At 36.1% G+C, this 21,186-nt stretch overlaps 2 protein-coding genes across 2 annotated transcripts; one reads left to right on the top strand and one right to left on the bottom strand.

The window, feature by feature from the left end:
• Positions 1 to 886: 886 nt before the first annotated feature.
• On the top strand, positions 887 to 2,449 carry LOC140767263 (B-box zinc finger protein 20-like). Its single transcript, XM_073107113.1, has 3 exons — positions 887 to 1,339; positions 1,446 to 1,853; positions 1,965 to 2,449. The coding sequence occupies exons 1-3, from the start codon at positions 1,145 to 1,147 to the stop codon at positions 2,133 to 2,135; spliced, it is 774 nt and encodes a 257-aa protein (XP_072963214.1). The 5' UTR covers positions 887 to 1,144; the 3' UTR covers positions 2,136 to 2,449.
• A 1,875-nt stretch (positions 2,450 to 4,324) lies between these two features.
• Positions 4,325 to 20,743, bottom strand: LOC140767335 (kinesin-like protein KIN-7K, chloroplastic). Its single transcript, XM_073107201.1, has 25 exons — positions 20,061 to 20,743; positions 19,877 to 19,974; positions 18,882 to 18,971; positions 17,779 to 17,831; positions 17,510 to 17,575; positions 16,791 to 16,844; positions 16,372 to 16,431; positions 15,243 to 15,321; positions 14,364 to 14,431; positions 14,146 to 14,202; positions 13,962 to 14,066; positions 12,660 to 12,764; positions 12,373 to 12,480; positions 12,156 to 12,287; positions 11,819 to 12,001; positions 10,340 to 10,525; positions 9,396 to 9,536; positions 8,737 to 8,856; positions 8,559 to 8,609; positions 8,401 to 8,448; positions 8,146 to 8,280; positions 6,806 to 7,561; positions 4,873 to 5,002; positions 4,686 to 4,791; positions 4,325 to 4,610 (listed from the first exon to the last, which is right to left on the bottom strand). Exons 1-24 carry the CDS (start codon positions 20,390 to 20,392, stop codon positions 4,709 to 4,711), a joined length of 3,240 nt encoding a protein of 1,079 aa, XP_072963302.1. The 5' UTR covers positions 20,393 to 20,743; the 3' UTR covers positions 4,325 to 4,610; positions 4,686 to 4,708.
• Between the last annotated feature and the right edge of the window lie 443 nt (positions 20,744 to 21,186).

The following is a 21,186-nucleotide window of genomic DNA, read 5'->3' as shown; positions in this document are numbered from 1 at the left end:
ATAATCTTTAATTTAAGCAAAGGATAAGCCAAATTTCCTGCCCATCACCTACCGAAGCTGTCTTCGTTCTGGTGATGCCAAAATCCCATGCTCATCCCATTTCCTCCTTATCCAAACTAGTGGCCTAATAATTATTAATATAATAGCTAGATTACTATTTCACCTTCTGTATTTTATCCTAATATATTCCCACATTTATGAAGAATAAAAGTATACAATTTACTCGGCTAAATAAAGTATAATTCTTATTACTGTTTACAATTGACAAATATTTATTGGCACAGATTCTCATATGCTTGGGGAATGGAGATTGATCCCTACAAAAAGGTTAATTATGTTGTTATTCTAAGGCGATGTCACTATGAGCAAATAATAATGAGTTTTTGACCAAATTAAAGTAAAGCACTGTTTAAATTATTTTCTAAACGACTATAATAGGAAAATCCTATCAGTAAATTTTAGTGTATTAATTAGCTTTTTAATACACCCCAAAATTATTATTCTTTTTCTATATATATTATTTTCTTCTATACAAATTGTTTTCAGAAAAAATAATTTATAAATTATTATATAAAAAGGTTGTGATTATGAGCGCAATTTGCTCTAGAAAATTGCAAAGTCATTCCAACTATAAAAAAAAGGACATATTTTATTTTAATTATAAAAAAAACTGGTCTTTAATATAAAAAAAGTGATATTTTGTTAAGGCCTCATTTGGAAAATATTATAAGTGTCATTATATTTTTTTTGAAATATTATAATTGTCACTAATTATATTTTAAAAGTTTTGTATGACAAGTATGTAAAAATCTCTAAAGGAAACAATATTATAACTTACCAACAAAGAAGATATAATACTTAGAAAGGACATGAAGCATTTCCCATTTCTACCCATCTTCACCCCCCACTACCTCCAAAAAGAAAATGTCGCCCAGCTGAAATCGATCCCCATACCCACCCATCGAACTACCAAAGCTCCTAGTTTTCCTCCAAACTCACAGTCGGCAAACTCCTGACTCCTTCTCCATCCTCCACTCCATTCTTTTAACTCGACCAGAACTAAAATTAAAACACCCGCAATTCTAATTCTCCCTGGACACCTTTATTACGTTCCAACTTCCACCCTGCTTCTACGTTCATAGCAATGAAGGTACAGTGCGACGTCTGCGCCGCCAAGGCGGCGTCTTTGTTCTGCTGCGCCGACGAGGCCGCGCTCTGCGACAGCTGCGACCGGCGGGTGCACTGCGCTAACAAGCTCGCCGGCAAGCACCGCCGCTTCTCCCTCCTTGACCCCTCTGCCTCTTCGTCGCAATCGCCACCTCTCTGTGACATCTGCCAGGTGAGAAACTTACGACTTCGATTTTTTTTTTCTCGTTAATTGGATGTGGGTATAGAGAAGAGAAGAGAGAAGATTTTGACGAATTGGGTGGTGGTTTAATTTGTAGGAGAAGAGAGGATTCCTCTTCTGCCAAGAGGATCGGGCAATACTCTGCAGAGACTGCGATATCTCTATCCACACCATGAACGACTTCACTAAGAAGCACACGCGGTTCCTTCTAACGGGTATCAAACTCTCGTCTTTTCCGATCCCTTCGAACTCGCCGCCTGAGGTAGTAGAGATAACCGAGATCGATAGCGGTGGTAGAAAAAAGTACCGCAAGGAAGAGGAGGAGGACGCGGCGAGCAGCAGCAGCAACAGCACGGCCGTTACGGCGGCAACGGAGGCGAGCAATAGCAGTAGCATTTCGGAGTATTTGATCCATCTGTTGCCTGGTTACCGCGTCGAGGACTTGTTGGTCGATTCTGCTACCTTCACCACCAACACTTTTACTCATGGTATGGGCTGGTATCAGGTACTGTCATACTGGACCATTACCTTCTTTGATTTTTATATTTATTTATTTATTATTTATTTTAAATGGGTGCACTAATTGAATGTAAATGTGCCGTTTGCTTATGGATAGGAGGGAGAAGTGAAACCGAGATGTGCAGAAACGAATAGGGTATCTCAGGAACAGTTCGATCAGGCCGGCCAGGAATGGCGGAGCGAGGTGCCGCAAAGAATGCCTAAGACTTATAACAAAGAATATGGAAGTAACAATATGAGATCCGGGTCTTCTTTCTCTTACTGGTGACAAGGTTCTTCTACTTACCGAGGGAAGCTTTGAGGGGTTTTTTCTTTTTGGGTGTTGGAGCTTTGCTTTTCCTTGTGTGTAGGTCATTAGCAGGGCACCCCTGGTGTCCTTGTTTTCTTCTCCTTGTACTTTGACGAAGAAGATGGGAGGGTACTCTTAATTGGTGTCTGAAGTGAATGCAGAGAGAGAGAGAGAGAGTAGGAAAAAGGATTTTGTGATAAATGGAGATTGTGATGATTTTATTTGGTTTCGGCTCTTCAGAATTGGTTAAGGTATGTGTAACAGAGATCAGATCTAAAGTATATCTTACTTGGGGGAGAATAGTCTTTTCTTTGGCTTTACTGGTTTTGTTTCATCTATGAAAGATATTAAACAAAATGAGAACGAAAAAAAGGAGGAAAATAGGAACATGTTAGGCAGAACAAAAAGAAAGGAACCTATTTATCATACTTGAAAACAACCCTTTTTTGCCCCCGCCAAAAAAAGGTACACATATCAAAAGAGGGTATAAAACTACACGACGAAGGTTATAGGAATAGCTGCATAGTAGGAAAAGATGAACTCAAGGAGAGCCTAGTACCTTGTTTACTTATGAAATAAAAATAAACTTATTTCAGTACGATCTCTTTATACTAAAATAGTAGCAATAATTTATCTTAATATTAATTTATTAATACTTGTCTCTCATCTCCTCTTTTATTAATATTTTTACATTTATCAATTACTTTTTTTTTCTTGAAAAAATATTGTTTCATTTAACTCTCGCTTTTATCACTCTCTTTTCTACCTCTTTTCATTCATCCATTCTAAAAGATCTTTGTCAAAATATCTTTACTTTTCGAATCACATTAAGTATAATAATTACACTACTATATTGGTTTATAGTCATTCAGTCAAACTCTATAATAACTTAAATTGGTGTAAGCGGCAAGTCTAAAAAATAACTATACTAGTCTAAAAATTATTCCATAAATGAACGCCCTCTAAATCATGAAAAGGGAAGCAAGCCTTTGATTTCATTCTTTCTCTCAGAACCTGGGAACAATAATTTTAGGTAATCTTTTCTCCAAAACCAAAATAAATGAAAAGAAAGAAAACAAGTCCTTCGTATTTGTAGCTAATGGTAAATGTTTCAAAAATACTGACTAAAGTGAAAAAGAAATAATAAAACATCAAATTTGTAGGGTTAAAAGTTATTTCTACTTATGGTCTTTGACCAACATCTGCGGTAAATTTACTTGAGGTTTCCTCTAGCAATATCAGATATCTACAATCGGTAAGTAAACAAATCATTTAAACCAGAAAGGACGTATTTCCTGAAACATTTATACCGTGTGACAACCATAATCAATAAGACTTTTCAGATATGTTTTGAATTCTCTACATTCTTATCTGGCTGACAGGGGCACACTTGCATTCTCATTTTTAAAGTGCAAACATTTTCCTTTCGCAAATCAAAAACTTACTATAGAACCTATTAACACGATCAACCAATATTTTTCTTTTATTTTTCCTAAAGCAATCAAGGACTTCAGAAGCTTTTAATTTAGTTTTTACATATTTATAGTCAAAGGGGAAAGAAGCTATTCATACAATCTACTGTGCCACTAACCCCAACAGATCTTTATTTGATCGCTCAAGTATTCCAACATTCCCATATTTCATAACACTCAATAATATCAACAGACTATAGGTGTGTCACGGTATATTGGGCTTTGGGACTGCTACCTTGTAAACGCTCCCGCCAAGTAGCAACACTGGGAGCTGACAAATACCTGGTGAACCCGATGTTCAAGTCTGACAGATACTAGATCAGTATACCAGAAGATGTATGCATGAGCAATAAGTAGTGTTGCCACTCAAACATCCAGATGAAGCATCTTTCAACAGGATCTAAGAGATAGATACGCACCTCAGGATAAAATCAATTTACCCTTTAATTACAAGCAATTATTTTTGTAACCACATTAAAGTTCCAAGAGCAACTTATCTAAAAATTGAGTACCATGCAGAACATTGCAGCTCTGCAATCAAAAGAATAAACCGGTCTTCATGTCGACCCTTATGAGTCTATGCATAAGCAAAAATCAACATGTTATCTTTTCCATCTTACCCTCAAATATACAAGTCCTCAATGCTCTACCACATCTGCGGAATAAGCAAACTACAACAGTAGGCTAGAAAGAACGGAATAGAAGAAATTCCCTTGATATTTTCTTTTCCTTTTCTCTTCAGATCAATGTTTTACAAGTGTCGAGTAGCATACCTATACATACCTTCAGGGAAATGCATCTTAACAGGAAAACCAAAAAAAAAAGAAGATATGGACCAGAAAAGGCATCACAGCTTTCTAGAGCTGCAAACTTACAACACAAGGTAGAAGGAAATGTAAAAGATACCTTCTTGCTGATTGATAAAAGAATTTGGATGAATATTGATTTTACAGAAAAGGAACAACAGAGAGCTCAGCATTACCTGAGAGGAAAACAAACAACATTAAAAATAAATCAATACCAAAACATATGTATGAAAAATTCTGGAGTATCTCACCTCCAATCAACAAAAATAATATATTATGTAAAAGTAATGACACGGTCATCAATCTTTGTACGGCAAAGAGGACATTCTAAGCAGGCAAGTGAGCAAGGTTTGCACACTGGGTACAAATAAATCATGTATTAGTTTCATTACCAAAATCCACAACCACCAAGGTATATGCAAAGAATAAACTGCTTACAGCAAAAATGGCGACAAGGGAGTAATACTGCAGCAATTGGTGATTCAAAGCATACTTTACAAACATGAGAAATTGTATCTTTGTCACCTAGAGTCTCAAGATCTTTTTCCTTCATCTCTTGGATTTTAGCCTGAGAAAAGAAGAATATGTTAAATTTCCTTTCCGAAAATGTTCATCAACATCCATTTGCACATTCCTATGCATGCCACAAGCAATACCAACTTTGCAGATCCGAATCTCATCTCACTAATGCAAGATAGAGAAAACCACAAGAATTGAAAGATAACTCTAATAACACAATTTGTGAATTGTCAAGTCCAAATAGTAACTAAACTATGTGTAAATGGCATATCAAGATAAACTAACAATATTTATATATATTAGGTTCTTCATCAGTCTTCCCCATTCAGCTCTATCTTGCAACAATGTCCTTTACTATAAAAGGGTAATGAAAAATTTTAGGCTCTTCCTTTCCACCTTGGGGTGGCTTTGCTTTCACCTGTAATAAAATGCTTTTCCTCATCTGTGCACTATCTAGCCATCATTGGTGATCCTCAACTGTAGCTACTATCTACCTGCGATTTCAATTTTCCATCGCATCCTTTCTTTGTGCTTAAAAGGTCAAATATTTCATATTTGTTTTTCAACTTGGTTCTCCAGATGTAGCTATCTAACGGACAGTGTTAAGAGCATAGCATAGCATCGTCATAGATCACTAGTGTCTCCTTAGAAGAAACCCACAGAAGAGTGAGAAGACCTTTTAAATTGTTATCTCCATTAAACATATTATTTACACTAGTATTTAATATTCACTGACTTCAAATTTTTTTCATCTTAGAAATTAAGAATAACTTCCAGAAAACTTGATATGGATCATCAAAATAACCATAATTCATTTATTGCCAAATCAAAGTAACCGACACATGTTATCATACAAGGATCATTGATCTCCGTGCTTTCAAATATCAAGATAACTATAACTCATTTCAAAGAATTTGTAAAGCAATAAGTAGATGAGAATTATTAAAGGACTGGCATGGGCAAGCCAGAAAGCATTGTTTGGTTGCTGCAAAAGCTCAAATGATACTTAGGATCAAGGAGCAAATGGCAAAAATTACGTACCACTGTCCTCTATGCTGGCTGGAGTAGCATGTAGCATAGCCAAGTAACAGGGAAGTGCAATTAGAAGTTGATAATGAAGTTAAAAGATCAATGTTGCACCTTTACGAGCACCATAAGAACATTCTGAGATAGTAAGTCTACAAGGACTTACTTTTCTTTTTGAATAAATACAAGTAATTACTTTAGTACAGGTAAAAATATATTGTTCTGGACTTTTGTCATATATCCACCTAAAGTAATTAGTTAGTTTACCCATGAAAAGGTAACAAACTACATTGCTTAAATAATTTGACATGACATTCTGAGATACTATGTCTACAAATGATTATTTTAGTACATACATAATGGGAATAAATTGTTATGCAATTTCTATCATGTACCCAACTAAAATCATGAACAAGTTCAACCAAGAAAAGTTAAGCATATTGTTCACTGTCCATGATATTGCCCTGAGAATTATGTAGCTCAAGATTATAGTACTTAAAAAGCAAGTAATTTGACATAACCCCCTTTATTAGATTACCAACTGATTCGAGTTTTATGTACATCTACGTAGGCTACCAATTTGCACACAGTATATGGCATGCATAATTTGCATCAAATATTAGAAAGAAAAATTAAAATGTTATGGATAGACTAAGACATCAATTGAAGAAAGCAAAAATACTCTAAAACACGATCAAACTCAGACATGGAAGCTTATTCAGCTAACATATTAAAGTCTCAACATGAAATAAAATGGAAAGAGAAATTCCTGGCAAGTTCAAGAGATAACCATGTACAACTAACTAATTGATGGGAATTAGTTTACCTTGAGACGAACAAGCAGAGGTTCTAATTCAGGATTTCCGTATTCTTGTCCATTTAGTGGTTCAACCAAACTGTCCGAAAGTTCTTTTTTCTCAAATGAAGAATCCAAATGTTCATCTTCCTTTTCCTTCAGGTCATTCATGATATCAGCTCCATTGCTAGATCGCTCATTAAAATTCAACTCAGAGGCACCTAAAGCCCCACTCTTCAACTTAGCAACAAGGACCCACATGCCTGCTAAATCATTTTCTAAAGCCAGTTCTCTCTTCTTTGCTTCATCAAATTTCTTCTTGTATTCATCTTCTAGAAGCTCCTTTTCTGCCAAAGCAGCTTCTAGAGCAGCTTCTCGTTGTTTTCTGGCCTGAAGCTCCATCTTCATATCATCAAAATCAAGACTCCAGCTCTCAACATCATCATACACAGTACTACCAGCTTCCCTACCCTTACTAACAGGACGGCCTTTTCTCCCTAGCTTGACTCCTTCAGCCTTGCTCTCAGGAAACCTATGACTAGAAACATTACCAGCCTTAGGATGTGCCGTCTCTTGAGCAATCGATAACTCCTTTGCTTGTTTTGCATTTTGTATCGAGAGCTTTGTAACTTCTTCAGCCAAATTTTTTAGTTCGACAGCAGCAGCAGATGCCAGTTCTTTAGCATAAGAAGCTTCTTCAGCTAACTTCTGATTCTGTCTAAGCAACTCCTGGTTCTCCTCAATCATCTTAAGCTGTTTCTGATTAAGCTTCTTATTCTCAACCTCCTATCAATTACAAAAAACAGAGCTGACTTAATTGAAAAGCATTAAGAGTCCCCAAGCACAGGAATCTATGAAGTTGTAAATTTGAACTGATAATTATTAACCATGATACAAAAATTTTGAACACGTACTGACTTGAACTACTTGGTGGAACGGTTCTAGAATGTAGAGCTTGAAAAATGAGCATATCCCAAAAAGATGCCCCAGATAAAATAAATTGCCAGACAACCATGAGAATTTATATTGCTATTCAAAAAATCAGCAAGCTAAAACAATAGCATTTAATTTTGTCGGCATTAAGACGGATGTGAGGAGAATCTGGTGAGATAAGTAGCACAAGCATGGACATAAGTAGGCCGGACAGAAAGTTCCTAATATATTTGAGGTTAACTTTCTCCGGCTGTAATTTCTCCTAGACTGAATAATAATATGTCTTGCTGGATGTACTGAAAGAAAAATACCACATGAAGGAGCCAGTTAATAGCAAAATGCATGGACAATAAGTAAAATAGATAACTATTAACTGGCAGGATGGTATGGAAACACCAGCAAGTAAGTCAGTTCAACAAGAAGATTAAATAGATGACCTGAGCTTGAAGTTTAATCTTTAAATTACAGATCTCTTCAGTTACACACTGTTCAGTAGATTCGTCATTCTTTATTGAACTTATTTGTTGTTCCAGTAGTAGAACTTTCTCTTGCAATTCTTTATTTTCCAAACACTGCAAGAAAAAGATAAGGCAACGAAAGTTATAAAGGGGAAGTACAGATATAAGCATTTTTCTTCTTAAACACGATAAGCCTGAGCAAGTGCAAGATAAGAGAGGCAATTGCCACTGTACCATATGTTGTAGCTGCTCTTGAAGAATGCGGTTATCAGCTGATTTTAACTGCGTCATTTAATAAATTGAGAATTGCTTCAGAAAGCTGAACTTCCAAAATTAAACATCTAATATACTAGCCAGCAATACAAACGGCAGTTTTTGGGGACAGGAATCACCTCAAGTTCAAATCCCTTCTCGTTACATTGTGTCATTAACTGTGTGACCTTCTGTTCAACCAAAAAACATTTTGAATGTCAGGTTACAAAGAAGCACCATCGGGAAGATGTTCTAAAGCAAAATTATTGAGTGGGGTCAGTATGTGCTTTAGTATGTTGTAGTGTAGGGGAACCACACCTGCTGCATATCAACCAAAGATGCATTAACCATTGACGCTTCACCACTCTCCATAATTCGTTGCTCTAGAACCCTCATTTGTCTCCTCTTCTCCTCCATTTCATGCTCCAAGTTCTGAATCTATGATCAATAATATGCATCAAAGCAAATTTGTTTTCACACGTAACATTTTCAAAAAAAGGGAAGCTCCCAATATAGTAGTAAAGAAAAATTCCACGTAAGGAGATGCATGGAAAGACAGAATAGTACAAGCCTAAACAAATTGTAGTTCAATTTATTTGCAAAACAAGTGGGAAACACATAATGAATGCATAAACTTGAATAAAATTTGTAAAGGACTGTACAGGATAAAATCTGTAGCTACAATTATATAACAACCTATAAAGCACAGGTATGAAATCGCTTCAACCTCAGTACCAGATTAGCATTTCAACGTTTCATTTATACCAAGCCCAAAAGATTGAAAAAGAAAGAAACATATATAGCAAAGCATCTTGTCACAAATTGATGCTTCTGTGATATCGTGAAGTGGTAATTAAAGTAATTCCCCATCAAATGCCAACCAACATCATGTGAAATCAGTTCTTTTTAGACTAAATAATTAAGTTCAATAGCAAGGACCAGCTATGGCAGCACTCGTGAAAAGAAGAGAATCATACTTGAATCTTTGAGCCATCAGGATCATTTACAGACTGCTCAGTGAGTCGTTTTAGGGTACTGGTACTAAAGGCAATTTCATCAGCTAACATTTTAACTTGCTCGACAAGGAGATCCATTTGATCAGATGGTGTCATTCCAGCCTGGAAATGTGAAGACAATAAGTTTAGATGTTTAACAATTAAAACTAACAGAACAGAAAATATCACGTGAAATACTTAGCATGGTCATGCAATACGAAAACTGTTAACATTTGCCTCAGAAAAATGCAAACGTTAGTTTCTTCTGAAAAGTTTGCACTTTTTATTTTTATTTTTTATTTTTTGCATTTCAAAATTACCAGAGTATTGAGCTAATCAACACTGGAAACACTTTTTCCTTATAAGACTGATATCGTGAAACACTTCAAGGAGACCACTTGGGAAATCATAAACTCCAAGAAATAACTAAATATAGAAAGCAACAGAAAACTGCAATTGTAGCATTTGTTGGTTGTCCAAAAAATATAGTACCTGCTCTACAATTTTTCAGTGCACCTATAACAGAAAATTACTATAGTTTAGCGACTTGAAGGGTAAGAAGATTGAAACTGCAAAGAACTGGAAAAGATCAGTGTAATAGTATATGCAAAAAGGGTAAAAAAAACAGAAATAGTGCAGCCAGGTAAGAGACCAAAAGACATAGTTTTAGCCAATCTTAGTTCATGTACAGTTGTATAATGTACTTTTTTTGTTAGGTCTCAAAAATAGTCATTATACCATGAGAAAGAAAAAGTAGTAATGGAAATCAGACGGTGGTGTTCTGATATGTGTTTTGGGAATGATGCAAACATTTAATAAAATACAAGAGATGGTCAGGAGATTGTAACTAACTAGAATATTATTATAAAAAACATAACACTCAAACCACATGTCTATTTGGATGTTCCATAGGTAGGTCCTCCAACCTGTAACAATTCTGTGACTGAGCTACTGACAGAAGAGTGCTCTTCATTCAGGTTTCCTGAAGATCTTAGATGTTTAGCATTAAACAATGGATCTGATGGATCTGATATAGCTGAAGATAGAGATTCTTTCATGGAGTTATCATTTTCAAGCAGGAGTGGAGAACTCTCACGCAAGATAGCCAAGTTCTGGAATAAAAGAGAGACAGAAACTAATCAGATCAGATTGAGCACTTTAACACTCCTAAATCTTTATAAAGATTTATCACAGTTGAGATTTTATAATTACTTAACAAAAATTTAATTCAGAAGACTGATAGTGAGCATAATTACAGATATAGTGTTAACTAAGTACCAGAAAAACTTAACTGCAACATGGTAAATTGAAGCTTAATAGTCATAAAATAATACAAGATAAAATAGTAAAAGGTACATTTCAAAGATATGTACTGAAAGAACTACAAACAGTCCTTAACACATCATAATGAATAAAACAGAAGTCTAACTCAAGAATCTATGTGCAGCATCGCCACATAACTTGTGTTTTTACTGGATTTAAAAAATTATTAGATAAAGTTTTCAGAAATCTAATATTCTCAACAGCTAGCATTGCTAGATTTTTTGCAGATGCACTCAACTTGAAGGAAATTATAGCACCCTGGGAGCAAGGGTTGCTAGTGTAGCGCATGGCAGTTAATCTTGCAAATGGAAAAAAAGTCCCATGTGTGCATAGTCAACTAGATTACTTAGATATGTGATGGATCATCACTCATTGGCAGAGCACTGTCAGGCAATGGGTAGCTACATACTATTAGTGTTTCAAACTAAGGTACTAGGATAAGCAACGACATGGATCTATGTTGTTCCAGCAACATGAATGTCCACTGCATGCTTGTGGTTACTGCTTACATTATAAAGTCTGGTGGACTACTCAGTCTCTTATCCAGACCTGAAGAAAATATTTCAATTAACCAACATCCATTTAATTTTTGGTGGTGAAAGATTCATGATTAGAGGAAAAGAAGGTGAAAATAATCAGAGGAAAGACAGGTAAAATTAGATAGAGGTATATACATGGAACTATGGAAGTGTGCATTCAGAGAGGGTACCTGGAATAAAGAAAAAATACGCAAAAATAAGCAGTTAAAGACAAAATTCCAAAAAATATCAGAGTTAACTTGAAAGATCAACAAAGTAGGTTGTCTTTGTCCTATTGAATGGATTACATACAATCTTCGGATGCTCCATTCTTGTTAGAAATGACTACATTGGGATGACTGATAACAGTTCTTGAATGCTATTTATCAAAAAAAATCCTTGCACGTCACTTTTCTTATTTGTTTTTTCGACACAAATTTTTTGCAATTGGTTTCTTTCCTACAGTAAAGAAGAAGAGATACTTGTTTCGTGATTCATTATTATCTCTACTAGCATACCAAACGAAATAATTGCAATGATCAATAAAATCAATCTCATACTCACATTGTCCTCAGTGACAGAAGGGCGGGCTTGATGACTGGGTAAATCTGTCAAGCATCCAGGAATAGTATTCTTTGTAGATACGAGTATTAGCTTGGTGAGTCGTTGTATTCTACTCATCAGAGCAGCCTTTGCTTCCTCTTCCTCCTCCAGACGATACTGCATCTTTACTTGGCCCTCTTCCAACTGCTTGTAGAACACATAAGCATGTAGTCATTCCTTACTATTAAAAATATATACCAAAAGACATATATGCAACTGTTTACATGCAGGACTAAAAAGAAAAAACAGAGGATAAAACTATGCCTATTTTTTCAGCAAGAAGGTTGTCAAAGAGAACCTGTTGCTTTAAGATCATGATTTCTTCCTGATTAACTCCAGTAAACATTCCTTTCTTTAGATGGTCGAGCTCTTGCTTTAAAGATGATATTTGCTTCTGATACTTCTTAATCAATGACTTCTCATCAATAATCTGGATTACAGAAGGTAAAAATTGTTTATTTGAGATTTCCTACAAGAGGCATATCAATTTCAGGATCAGTGCTGCAATTTTCTACCCGGTTACGTGAAGCATAAATCTCAACCCGCTTTGCCCTGCTAGCAAACTTTAGGGTGTTGTGAGTCTCTTCCATGTTACTTGATGCAGGAGTGACATTGCAAATGAGCTGAAATAAAATTAGTTAGTATTTTTCTTACTTAACTTGCAATAATATTCAGGATATGCCATGAAAAGAAAAGGCAGCAGTTGCACTAAACATAGATTTTGCAGGGACTAGAAAATGTTATACAACATCAGATAGACATTGAGTATAGATCTTTAGAATAGATGGCCAGTAAGACTTACTGATACGTGCCCATGACCACTTAATGATGACTGCAGAAGACGAGTCAACTTGGAATCACGATAAGGTATATGAGATGCTTTTCCTTCACTGAGCTTTCCGATAACCTTTAAATTGGTGAATTTGCATTAAGTTTAGTTTGCAAAGGACCTAAAAGATTATAGTATCATATACAACAAGATTTGCAGTCACATCCTCTGTACTTATCAAAAGGGTAAGAAATGTTATGAGATATAAAATGACATAACAACTACCACAGATCTTACACAATAAGTACAAATATATAGTTATCTAGTGGATTTAGGTACTCACTTCCTAAATGCAAATAATGCTCACATGATAATTTATCTATATTAGTCTAAGACAACTGAGTTTAGACAGTGCCAAAGCTGCTAACATTACATTCATCATTCCAGTGTTATGAAGAAGTGGGCAAAGTAATCAAGAAACTTCAATAAAGAACATTGATAGTTGCAGAAGACTAGCAGGACTTAAATATATGTAACTTTGATACAAAACTTAAGATAATACATTTGCATGTGGCGAAAAAAAGTCTCTCTATAGCCCAATCTACTACAAGCTTTTTGATGAAGACATCGGACCGACTATGTACTGGACATACGGCTCTACACACGGACAGAGGCGCACCACTGAAGCGGTTTCACTTTGGCTTCATTATTAATATGTCATTGGGTCTTAGTTAGACTTTGATTAGTTGTTTTATATCTTTTTCTATAATTCATATTTTTCATTTGGCTTCATTATTAACATAGTTTCATATGTATAATTAGAGGACTTCTATTTGATTAGCTTGCCTATTTAAACTGTTTATTTGTTGGATTTCTCTTAGTTTAGTCACTTGCACCTTTGTCCCGCATATTTTTCCAAGAGTTAGCAAACAAAGCAACTAATGCTTATATATCTAGATAACAACATTTTATATATCTAGGTAACAGAAAGTTATCCATTTGTGGTCATATTATCTTACAGAAGATACTGTCCTGAGTCAATACCATAGGAAGTACAGTCTGCACATTATAGCGGACAAGAGGTTGGAAGATGTACAACAGTACCCGACACTACTAATGGGATGAAACATAGATAATTATGGCAAAGTACAGCCTCACCACCACTGTCAAACATTAGCTATCAAGTTTAACATCTAGATTATTCCACATGAAGCTGGAAAAAAAACTTCCGAGATCAAAGGTGCATTAACTACTTTCTAATCAAAACCAATTTCTAGTCATATAATTAATCTTCAAAAACATATACATCGAAAAGAATTGGGAGGGATCACCTACAGTCCCAAGAGTTAATAGGCTTTTGTTAATATATGACCCTTCTTTTCTCCTCAACCCAGTTGTCTCTGTTTTGGAACTCTCTGACCCTGCTAGATCAATCAGGTTCTAGAAAAGAAACATTTAGAGTAAGAAAATTGTAGCAAAGTAAATCATGGACTCAATACAAACTAGGTAAAGAGCATACAAGTTGAGAGTACATGACTCCGTCATAGTCGTCACCATGAGCACTGCTTTCAATCATCTGGGGGCAACACAAATGCAGATAGAAGTTAAAGCAAAGTGGACCTAGACTAGAGCAAGTAATACAACATAGAGGAGAAATAAATCGGTTCAATGCAAAAGAAATTTAAGAAACAGAAATGTTCATTTATCAGGTCAAAAATATTTAAATTGCTAACATACCAAGGTGAATATTGTGTGACTTCGGCTACTGAATAAGTTAAAATTGTTAGAACCAACATGACGATGCTCTGCAAATGACAGATAAGGCAAGTTATATACCACAACATCAAAGAATGGACTGTCCGGTAGACCCACAAAAGCAAACATAAGCTACTAAAATAGTTGGAACATTTCAAAAAAAGACAAATACTCTTAACTGCAATAATGAGACGTCATTGTTGAAAATGAATGCACATTAACTAGAAACCATAGCTAAAATGGAATGAGAAGAGTGATATATTAAACTATTAAAGAAATATTTGAATGCAGAAGATAGTAAAGCCAGCAATCTACTATAAAATGGATGAATCCATCATGCTTATTCTTATGGCAGAATAATTGATGCCCTTTAGGAAAGTGAATCTTGAAACAGAGAACGAACCAATTTATGACACTTGCACAAATGAAGGTTCTGGACAGGGCAAAATGTACACGACCTTAACCCCATTGGCAGAGAGGTTGCGTCATGGCTCCGACCCATTACCACTTGGGTGTAGGGAGGCAAGAGTAACCATCAAACTAAGAGCCACCCTCAAAGTGGATTTTAATACATAAGGTAAAGATAGTAACCAGAGAGTTACATCATTTGAATGAAATGTGAAAGAGAAAAAAATAAAAGGAGTATGCAACAAGGAGCTACACTATGTTACAGCATAAATAAATCTTGATCAGGTTGAAAGGATTACAAAATGGTTACAGAAACTTATATTCTTCAAGGAATTTCAGGAACTCATCAAAGACATATGTTTGGTAGACAAAGGCAGCAATACATAACAAGATAAGATAGAGAAGATATAAATAAAAGGTTAACTGATTGAAAATACTGAAAAATAGCATCACCTTCACCAGCAGCAATGAAAGAAAGTGCATGTCCAGGAGATAAAACGACCTCCTCCTTTATCCCCTCTACGTAAGTTCCCTGCAAAATTCTAATGGTTAATAAATAAAATGGAATTTTAGAATGCAAAGGAAGTGGAGTGAGTAGCTGGACTTCTTTAAGGGTCACTCTGAAGAATGAACTAAAAAGAAAAGAAAAGGAAAGAAGGAATGAGAAAGCATGACTAGCAGTAGCAACTAGCAACCAACTCTCGAATTCCAGTTAAAAACATATCAATAAGGAAAATATCAGCCTAGTTCATCACCTGGCTTGGTAAATTTTAATTTGAATTGACCTTTGGCAAGGACTACTCAAACTCTCATTGTAAATAATTGGTCATCCCAGAGTTAAAGTTTCAGTAAACTGAATACTCGTCAGCAGCTACAAGTTATTTGTTGATCATCCTCATCATTTATCTCGAGCAACAAAATTCATTAAAGCATCAGTTTTTAATGTCAGTGTACAGAATTTCATATCTGAACTCCTATAGTTCAAAATCTATAGTTACAGCATTTCTCATCCATTCATTTATATTCATTCTCTAGTCTGCATTTCCAAATAAATCAACCGGGTCACAGTAGTAATTTTTCATTCAGCAAAGAAGGCATCTTTATTGTCTTCTGGTTTCTGAAATTTATAAGTAGATATAATTGTAGCTATCAAGTTTTAGGAGAAAGAAATTAGATGCACTGTTCGAGGAGTGCACAATGCCTAGGCACGAGGCATATCCTACTAGAGACAAAAAGGTAAGAAAGCATGATAACTGTAGACTATGGATAATACAAGTGAACTCCAGATATACTAATAAAAGATGAAAACTGAATAACACAAACAAGTCATACTACTGTAATTTTAGTGGATGTCATTACTGTCTCAACAAAAGCAATGGTTCTCACCCAACCATGTAATGGAAGTTAACAATGATATTATGGCTAGATAATGGCTGTTCTGGTAACCATGTGGCCTTTTAGAGTTTAGACCATTACAAATGCAATGTAAGGCCATAACAAATGATAAGGACAGAAATTGTAAATAATATCTAAATGCTTGCCAATAAGTCAAATTCTCCTCTCGATGATAAAATATTCAAACCTGAACATCTTCTCTAACACGCAAATTTTGGCCAGTAGGATCGAGCAGGTCATTTATCACCTGAAACAAAAACCAATTTAAGAGCTTACAAGAATGTGAAGAGACAGGGATAACTCAAAGTTCTAAAAGTAGAATAGTGAGTGAGACAATCTTATACCAAGATATGACAAATTGACAACTAAAACATTGGCCAGCCCAATATAATTACAGGATGTTAAGAATCTTAAGATCATTACAAAACAAAAAAAGGTTATTCAAATGGAAATTTGATCAATGCCGTATCCAATAATTAAAGAAAATAAAATTATAAAAGAACTTCGACATAGAGATAGACAAGAGAAAGAGCTACAACTTATAAGTCGGTATTAATAGTATGGTGTTATTTTTGCATCTGTTGAAGATGTCTTGGGAAAACCTACCTCGTTATAAATTTCAAGATATGAGACACGAAGCAAAAATTCTCGTCCAGGGGTCTGCCAAACAAAATTCAAAGAAAAAGGTAAGTTTCATCCTCATCTAAAATATATTATAAAAAGCATGATGGATAATCATATTTCTCTAGAAGCAACATTAGAATCAATAATTTACATTCTTCATTAATTACATCAGAGATAATGACCTTTAAACTTACTTTTTCTTCTTAGTTATATTAGTTGGGCAAAAGTTAATGGCTCCCAGATCATGATGGAAACAAACAGAAGTTGTTGTTAGGAAAAATTTTGAACCAAATAGTTATCCTTGACTAAAAGATTCCACAGATAGTTTATCATGATTTTTCATAAAAGTAATACCCTACCTAGTCAATCAAAACTAATTAACGGAAATTTAAAGAATAAAACATCAAAATCCCTCTTAATACGACTTGAATGTGATTATTTGAACACAGCAGCCTTGCAGCACTCTATCCTAATTATTACAGAAGTCACTCTGTACTAATTATTGGATGTAATGACCCTACATCACTCTCCTAAGAAGACTACAAGAAAAGACCATGCCCTTAGCAAACAATTAGTAAAATGGACTATTGTCCATTGATAAGTTACCATAGAAATCAGAGTAGAGAGCTTGTTTGGCCAAAAGCCAAAATTGATGAATGCAGATAATGAGCTTAACATATTTTAGGTACTTGTCTTCGTACATCTTGGATTATGCTGAAGACATCCCTGATGGCCAATGGAATGATTCCAGGAGATCTTTTATCACCCTACATAAGACACCCGAGGAAATATGTCAAAAGCAATATATGCAACCACTGATCCGTGTGCATATGTCGGAAGGAAATGCACCACCAGTTAACAAATTATGGTAGCCTATAGGCTCATATGGCTATCCCATAAAAATACGAGATTTGCCAGCTCACACATAATAGCCATTCGTATCATTTCAGATTGGATGTGGGAAACTTACATGCATTGTGTGGGTCTTCCCACTGCTAGTGACACCATAGGCAAAAACAGTCCCTACAAGTTAATATAGATAAATGTTTAGTAAGTGGTGCTGACAAACTAAAAACTAAATCTATGTAAAGAAGCAGAGACAACGCAGTTAAAAGAAATCAAATGCAAATCAATCAATTGATCTCTAAGGATGAATTGAGAAAGTTGAATATTGAAAGCCCCATCCATACAGAATGAGTCTAACTAAATTACGTGTTGGAACAAATGCCCGACAGGAGACATCTGAAAAGTAATGATTTTATTGGTATCATTTAACAGTATGAAAAATCATCGTATGCCAATGCAGACTCCTCTTCAATGCATGTATATGAAGGCGATTTTTCACAAGCACTACATCTTATTAGCCAACAGTTGTGGAGTACCTTTTATAATTGAAAATGCTAATTCAAGGTTGGAAACTACAGAATTGTTAATGACCAACCCACCTACCAAATTTGAAACGGCTCACTTCCATGGTGAATTTCAATATTCAGTTGATTAAAAAGATGAAGATGGTGAATATAGTCCAGGGGCATTCTCATATCTGATACACTATTCTACATTATGCTCCTGCAAGCTAGGTTTTGCCATTTAGTAATAGTGAGTTAAAAATGTATAGAGCAACATTAAGACTAAGATATATCTACTTATGCACCAGGTTTTTCACCTTGTTAATTGTAACAAGTGATCATACAGAAAACTTGGACAATAACTGAGGTAGTCACATAGCCGATGAATCTCAAGTAAACATTCCTTCTATTGTAGAACCATCTCAGAAGCCAAAATGAGTCAGATACTACAATTATTATGTAGTACTAAGGTATTATGGGGGATTAGTTTTACTAGAGTGAACATCATCATAACCTTAGGATACTAATTACTCAGAACAAGAAACATCAGCAGAAGCAAATGAGCAGTCCACATCAGCCTTTTTACTAAAGTTGTGTCCCCTGAGAATCAGACCTAAGAAGAAAGGTCTAACTACTCAAAGTAAATTAGTTTTTAGCGAACAGAAAACAGAAAGCTAGTTCACTTACAGTTATGTCAAAAGGAATGATTAAGAATGCCACTTACCATTGATGCCCTCCATCGCAGCTTTAACAACAGGCTGAGCAGCCACATCATAGACCACTTGAGAAGTTGCTGCAGGCCCAAAAACTCTATCTAGAAGAGCAAATTTATGTTATGTATTACTTGAATGAACAATATATAGAAATTACAGAGTTAATAACTAGATTAGAAAACAAATCACAAAAACCCAGTACTGATTGTAGCGATCTAATTTCCTCTGTCAACAAGAAAGGACTTATTATTTGCATTTTGAAATTGCCTTCAACTAGAATGAGAATCAGATACTACTTGCTCTCATGATGCATCCACATATAGCATAGCAGCCAGCCAGCAAACACCATAAAGAAATTTGACTGAGATTAGTGTAAAAAGGAAGTTTTCACCCATAGTTCGAAATTGTCAGAGGACCAACAGATAAGCAATTGAAGGAGTACGAAATGTGTAATTGTTACAATCAGAAGTTATCACATTAAGACAATATATCATATTCATTTTGGTCCAAAAAATGCATTGATCTTATATGTAAACAGAGTCTCAACTTCAAATGATGAACCTGTTGCCTAAATCTCTTCCTTACTGAAAAGTAAAAAGTGTAGCAGAACTAACTGAGTAAACAATGGTTTCTCATGGAAAGTAAATGGTTTTCTGTCATGTCTACCATGAAAGTTGGAAGACTGTCAAACTATGTTTAGATACTCAGAATTTGAACCTTCAATCCTAAAAATGATCAGGAGGAACTTCTAAGTAAAGCATCTAGGTATGCTTGCAGAGTTTGAGAAACTAATCAGTTATCAAATTACAAAGTACAACCCACATTGTTCTAAAATGTTGAAAATGTTCCAAATTATCAAAATTCATGAACATGAAAGCAATTATTAAAGATATTACTCAACATCCTGTGGCTAAAATAATTGTCAAAGATATCTTGGTAGGCTAATTGGAGTACACCTGACCTCAAACTACACAAGAAACTTACGGAAAAAGCTAAAAGATATTACCAAAGGCATAAGCGGTGGCCGGATTATACTCGTTGCGGACTAACTTATCCCCATCCGCATACCACGCAATCTCATCCCCACGCTGGATTTCCCGTTCGCTGCACCCACATTATCACAGATTCTCATCAAACCCTCCTTTCTTATTCAAGATCCCCTCAAATCCAATCAGATCCACCCCCTTTACCTCAGCGGCCGAAACCTAATCGTGACCGAGATGCTATCCCCGGATCTCGAAGTGTCCTCGATGACCAGCTCATCGGCCGTCGGGAAGACGACTGGCGAGCAAACCCTGGGCGGATCGGAGCGCGAGCGGCCCGGAGTGACGGATCTCGGAAATGCACCATTACGGGATCCGTAGAAGTGGGAGGAGACGGAGGAGGGAGAAGACCTTGGAATGAGCCGCCCGTTGTAGAAGGAAGAAGAGGTGGATGACGAAGAGGAGTAGGATGTGGGCGGCGGCTTCCTGTAGCCGAAGGGGGAGCTGCTCCTTCCACGCGAAGACGACGGCCCCGCCATGGATGCAGCTCTCTCTCTCTCTCTCTCTCTTGAAGGAAAGAGGAGAGAGAGAGAGGGAATAATGGAGGTGGAGTGGGGTGAGGAGGAAGAATAAGAGAGTCAGAGTTCACATGGTGTGCTCTTGAAAAGAGAGAAAAGATTAGAGAGTCGAAGAGAGGGATTTGCTTGTCTGTAAAGTGACGCGGGTTCAAGGTTTGGGAAGAGAGAATAGAAGGCGGCAAGATGGTCGGTGGGGAGAGAGGAGAGGAGAGAAGGGGGGGGAGATAGAGAGAGGACCCTCCAGTAGACGGGTGCTGACGTGGCAGGCAGTGAGGGGCCCCGAGTGTGGAGCGGCGGGTGGCGTAGTGTTTAAATCAAAGAAATGATCGCGTGGCCGATGGTAATGGGCGGGAGTAACTGCGGCTCGCTTTTTATCGGCACGAGGAGGAGCAGGAGATCTAAAGAAGGGGCGAAGCGGTGAACATACCGCTTACTTGAGCTACTCGTGGCCCACCCACCCGTTATAATTGTATAATAAAAAAATAAAAAATAAAATCTCTTTTAGGTGAAATAAATTAAAACCTTAATATCAATCATAAGGCTATGAAGCTCTTGTGCTCTATCCGGTAGATCATGATAGTTATCTATAGCTTCCAAATCTCTCGCTCTCGTGCTCGGAACTTAGCAATAATTTGTGGACTCGGATATAATTATTCTTACCTCTATTCTTCTGTCACGGTAGCCACAATTTACTTCGATGCTAAACACAAAAACGAAACAAAACAAAAACCTCAAGGTTGGATTTGAAGTTTTGG

The sequence above is a fragment of the Typha angustifolia genome, chromosome 9 (assembly GCF_048772165.1).
Source record: "Typha angustifolia cultivar Huaian chromosome 9, ASM4877216v1, whole genome shotgun sequence".
NCBI lineage: Eukaryota > Viridiplantae > Streptophyta > Magnoliopsida > Poales > Typhaceae > Typha > Typha angustifolia.
Note: the sequence above shows the minus strand (reverse complement) of the source record. Positions and strands in the feature narration are given on the sequence as shown.

What these genes read in the sequence shown, in the direction of transcription:
- LOC140767263 (XM_073107113.1), top strand. Translation starts at nt 1,145, where the DNA reads ATGAAGGTACAGTGCGACGTCTGCGCCGCCAAGGCGGCGTCTTTGTTC. An exon ending in CTCTCTGTGACATCTGCCAG is followed by an intron (nt 1,340 to 1,445) that starts GTGAGAAACTTA and finishes TTTAATTTGTAG; the next exon opens with GAGAAGAGAGGATTCCTCTT. An exon ending in ATGGTATGGGCTGGTATCAG is followed by an intron (nt 1,854 to 1,964) that starts GTACTGTCATAC and finishes GCTTATGGATAG; the next exon opens with GAGGGAGAAGTGAAACCGAG.
- LOC140767335 (XM_073107201.1), bottom strand. Translation starts at nt 20,392, where the DNA reads ATGGCGGGGCCGTCGTCTTCGCGTGGAAGGAGCAGCTCCCCCTTCGGC. An exon ending in GTGGTCATGGGCACGTATCA is followed by an intron (nt 12,481 to 12,659) that starts GTAAGTCTTACT and finishes ATTTTATTTCAG; the next exon opens with CTCATTTGCAATGTCACTCC. An exon ending in AGAAGGGATTTGAACTTGAG is followed by an intron (nt 8,449 to 8,558) that starts GTGATTCCTGTC and finishes TAAATGACGCAG; the next exon opens with TTAAAATCAGCTGATAACCG.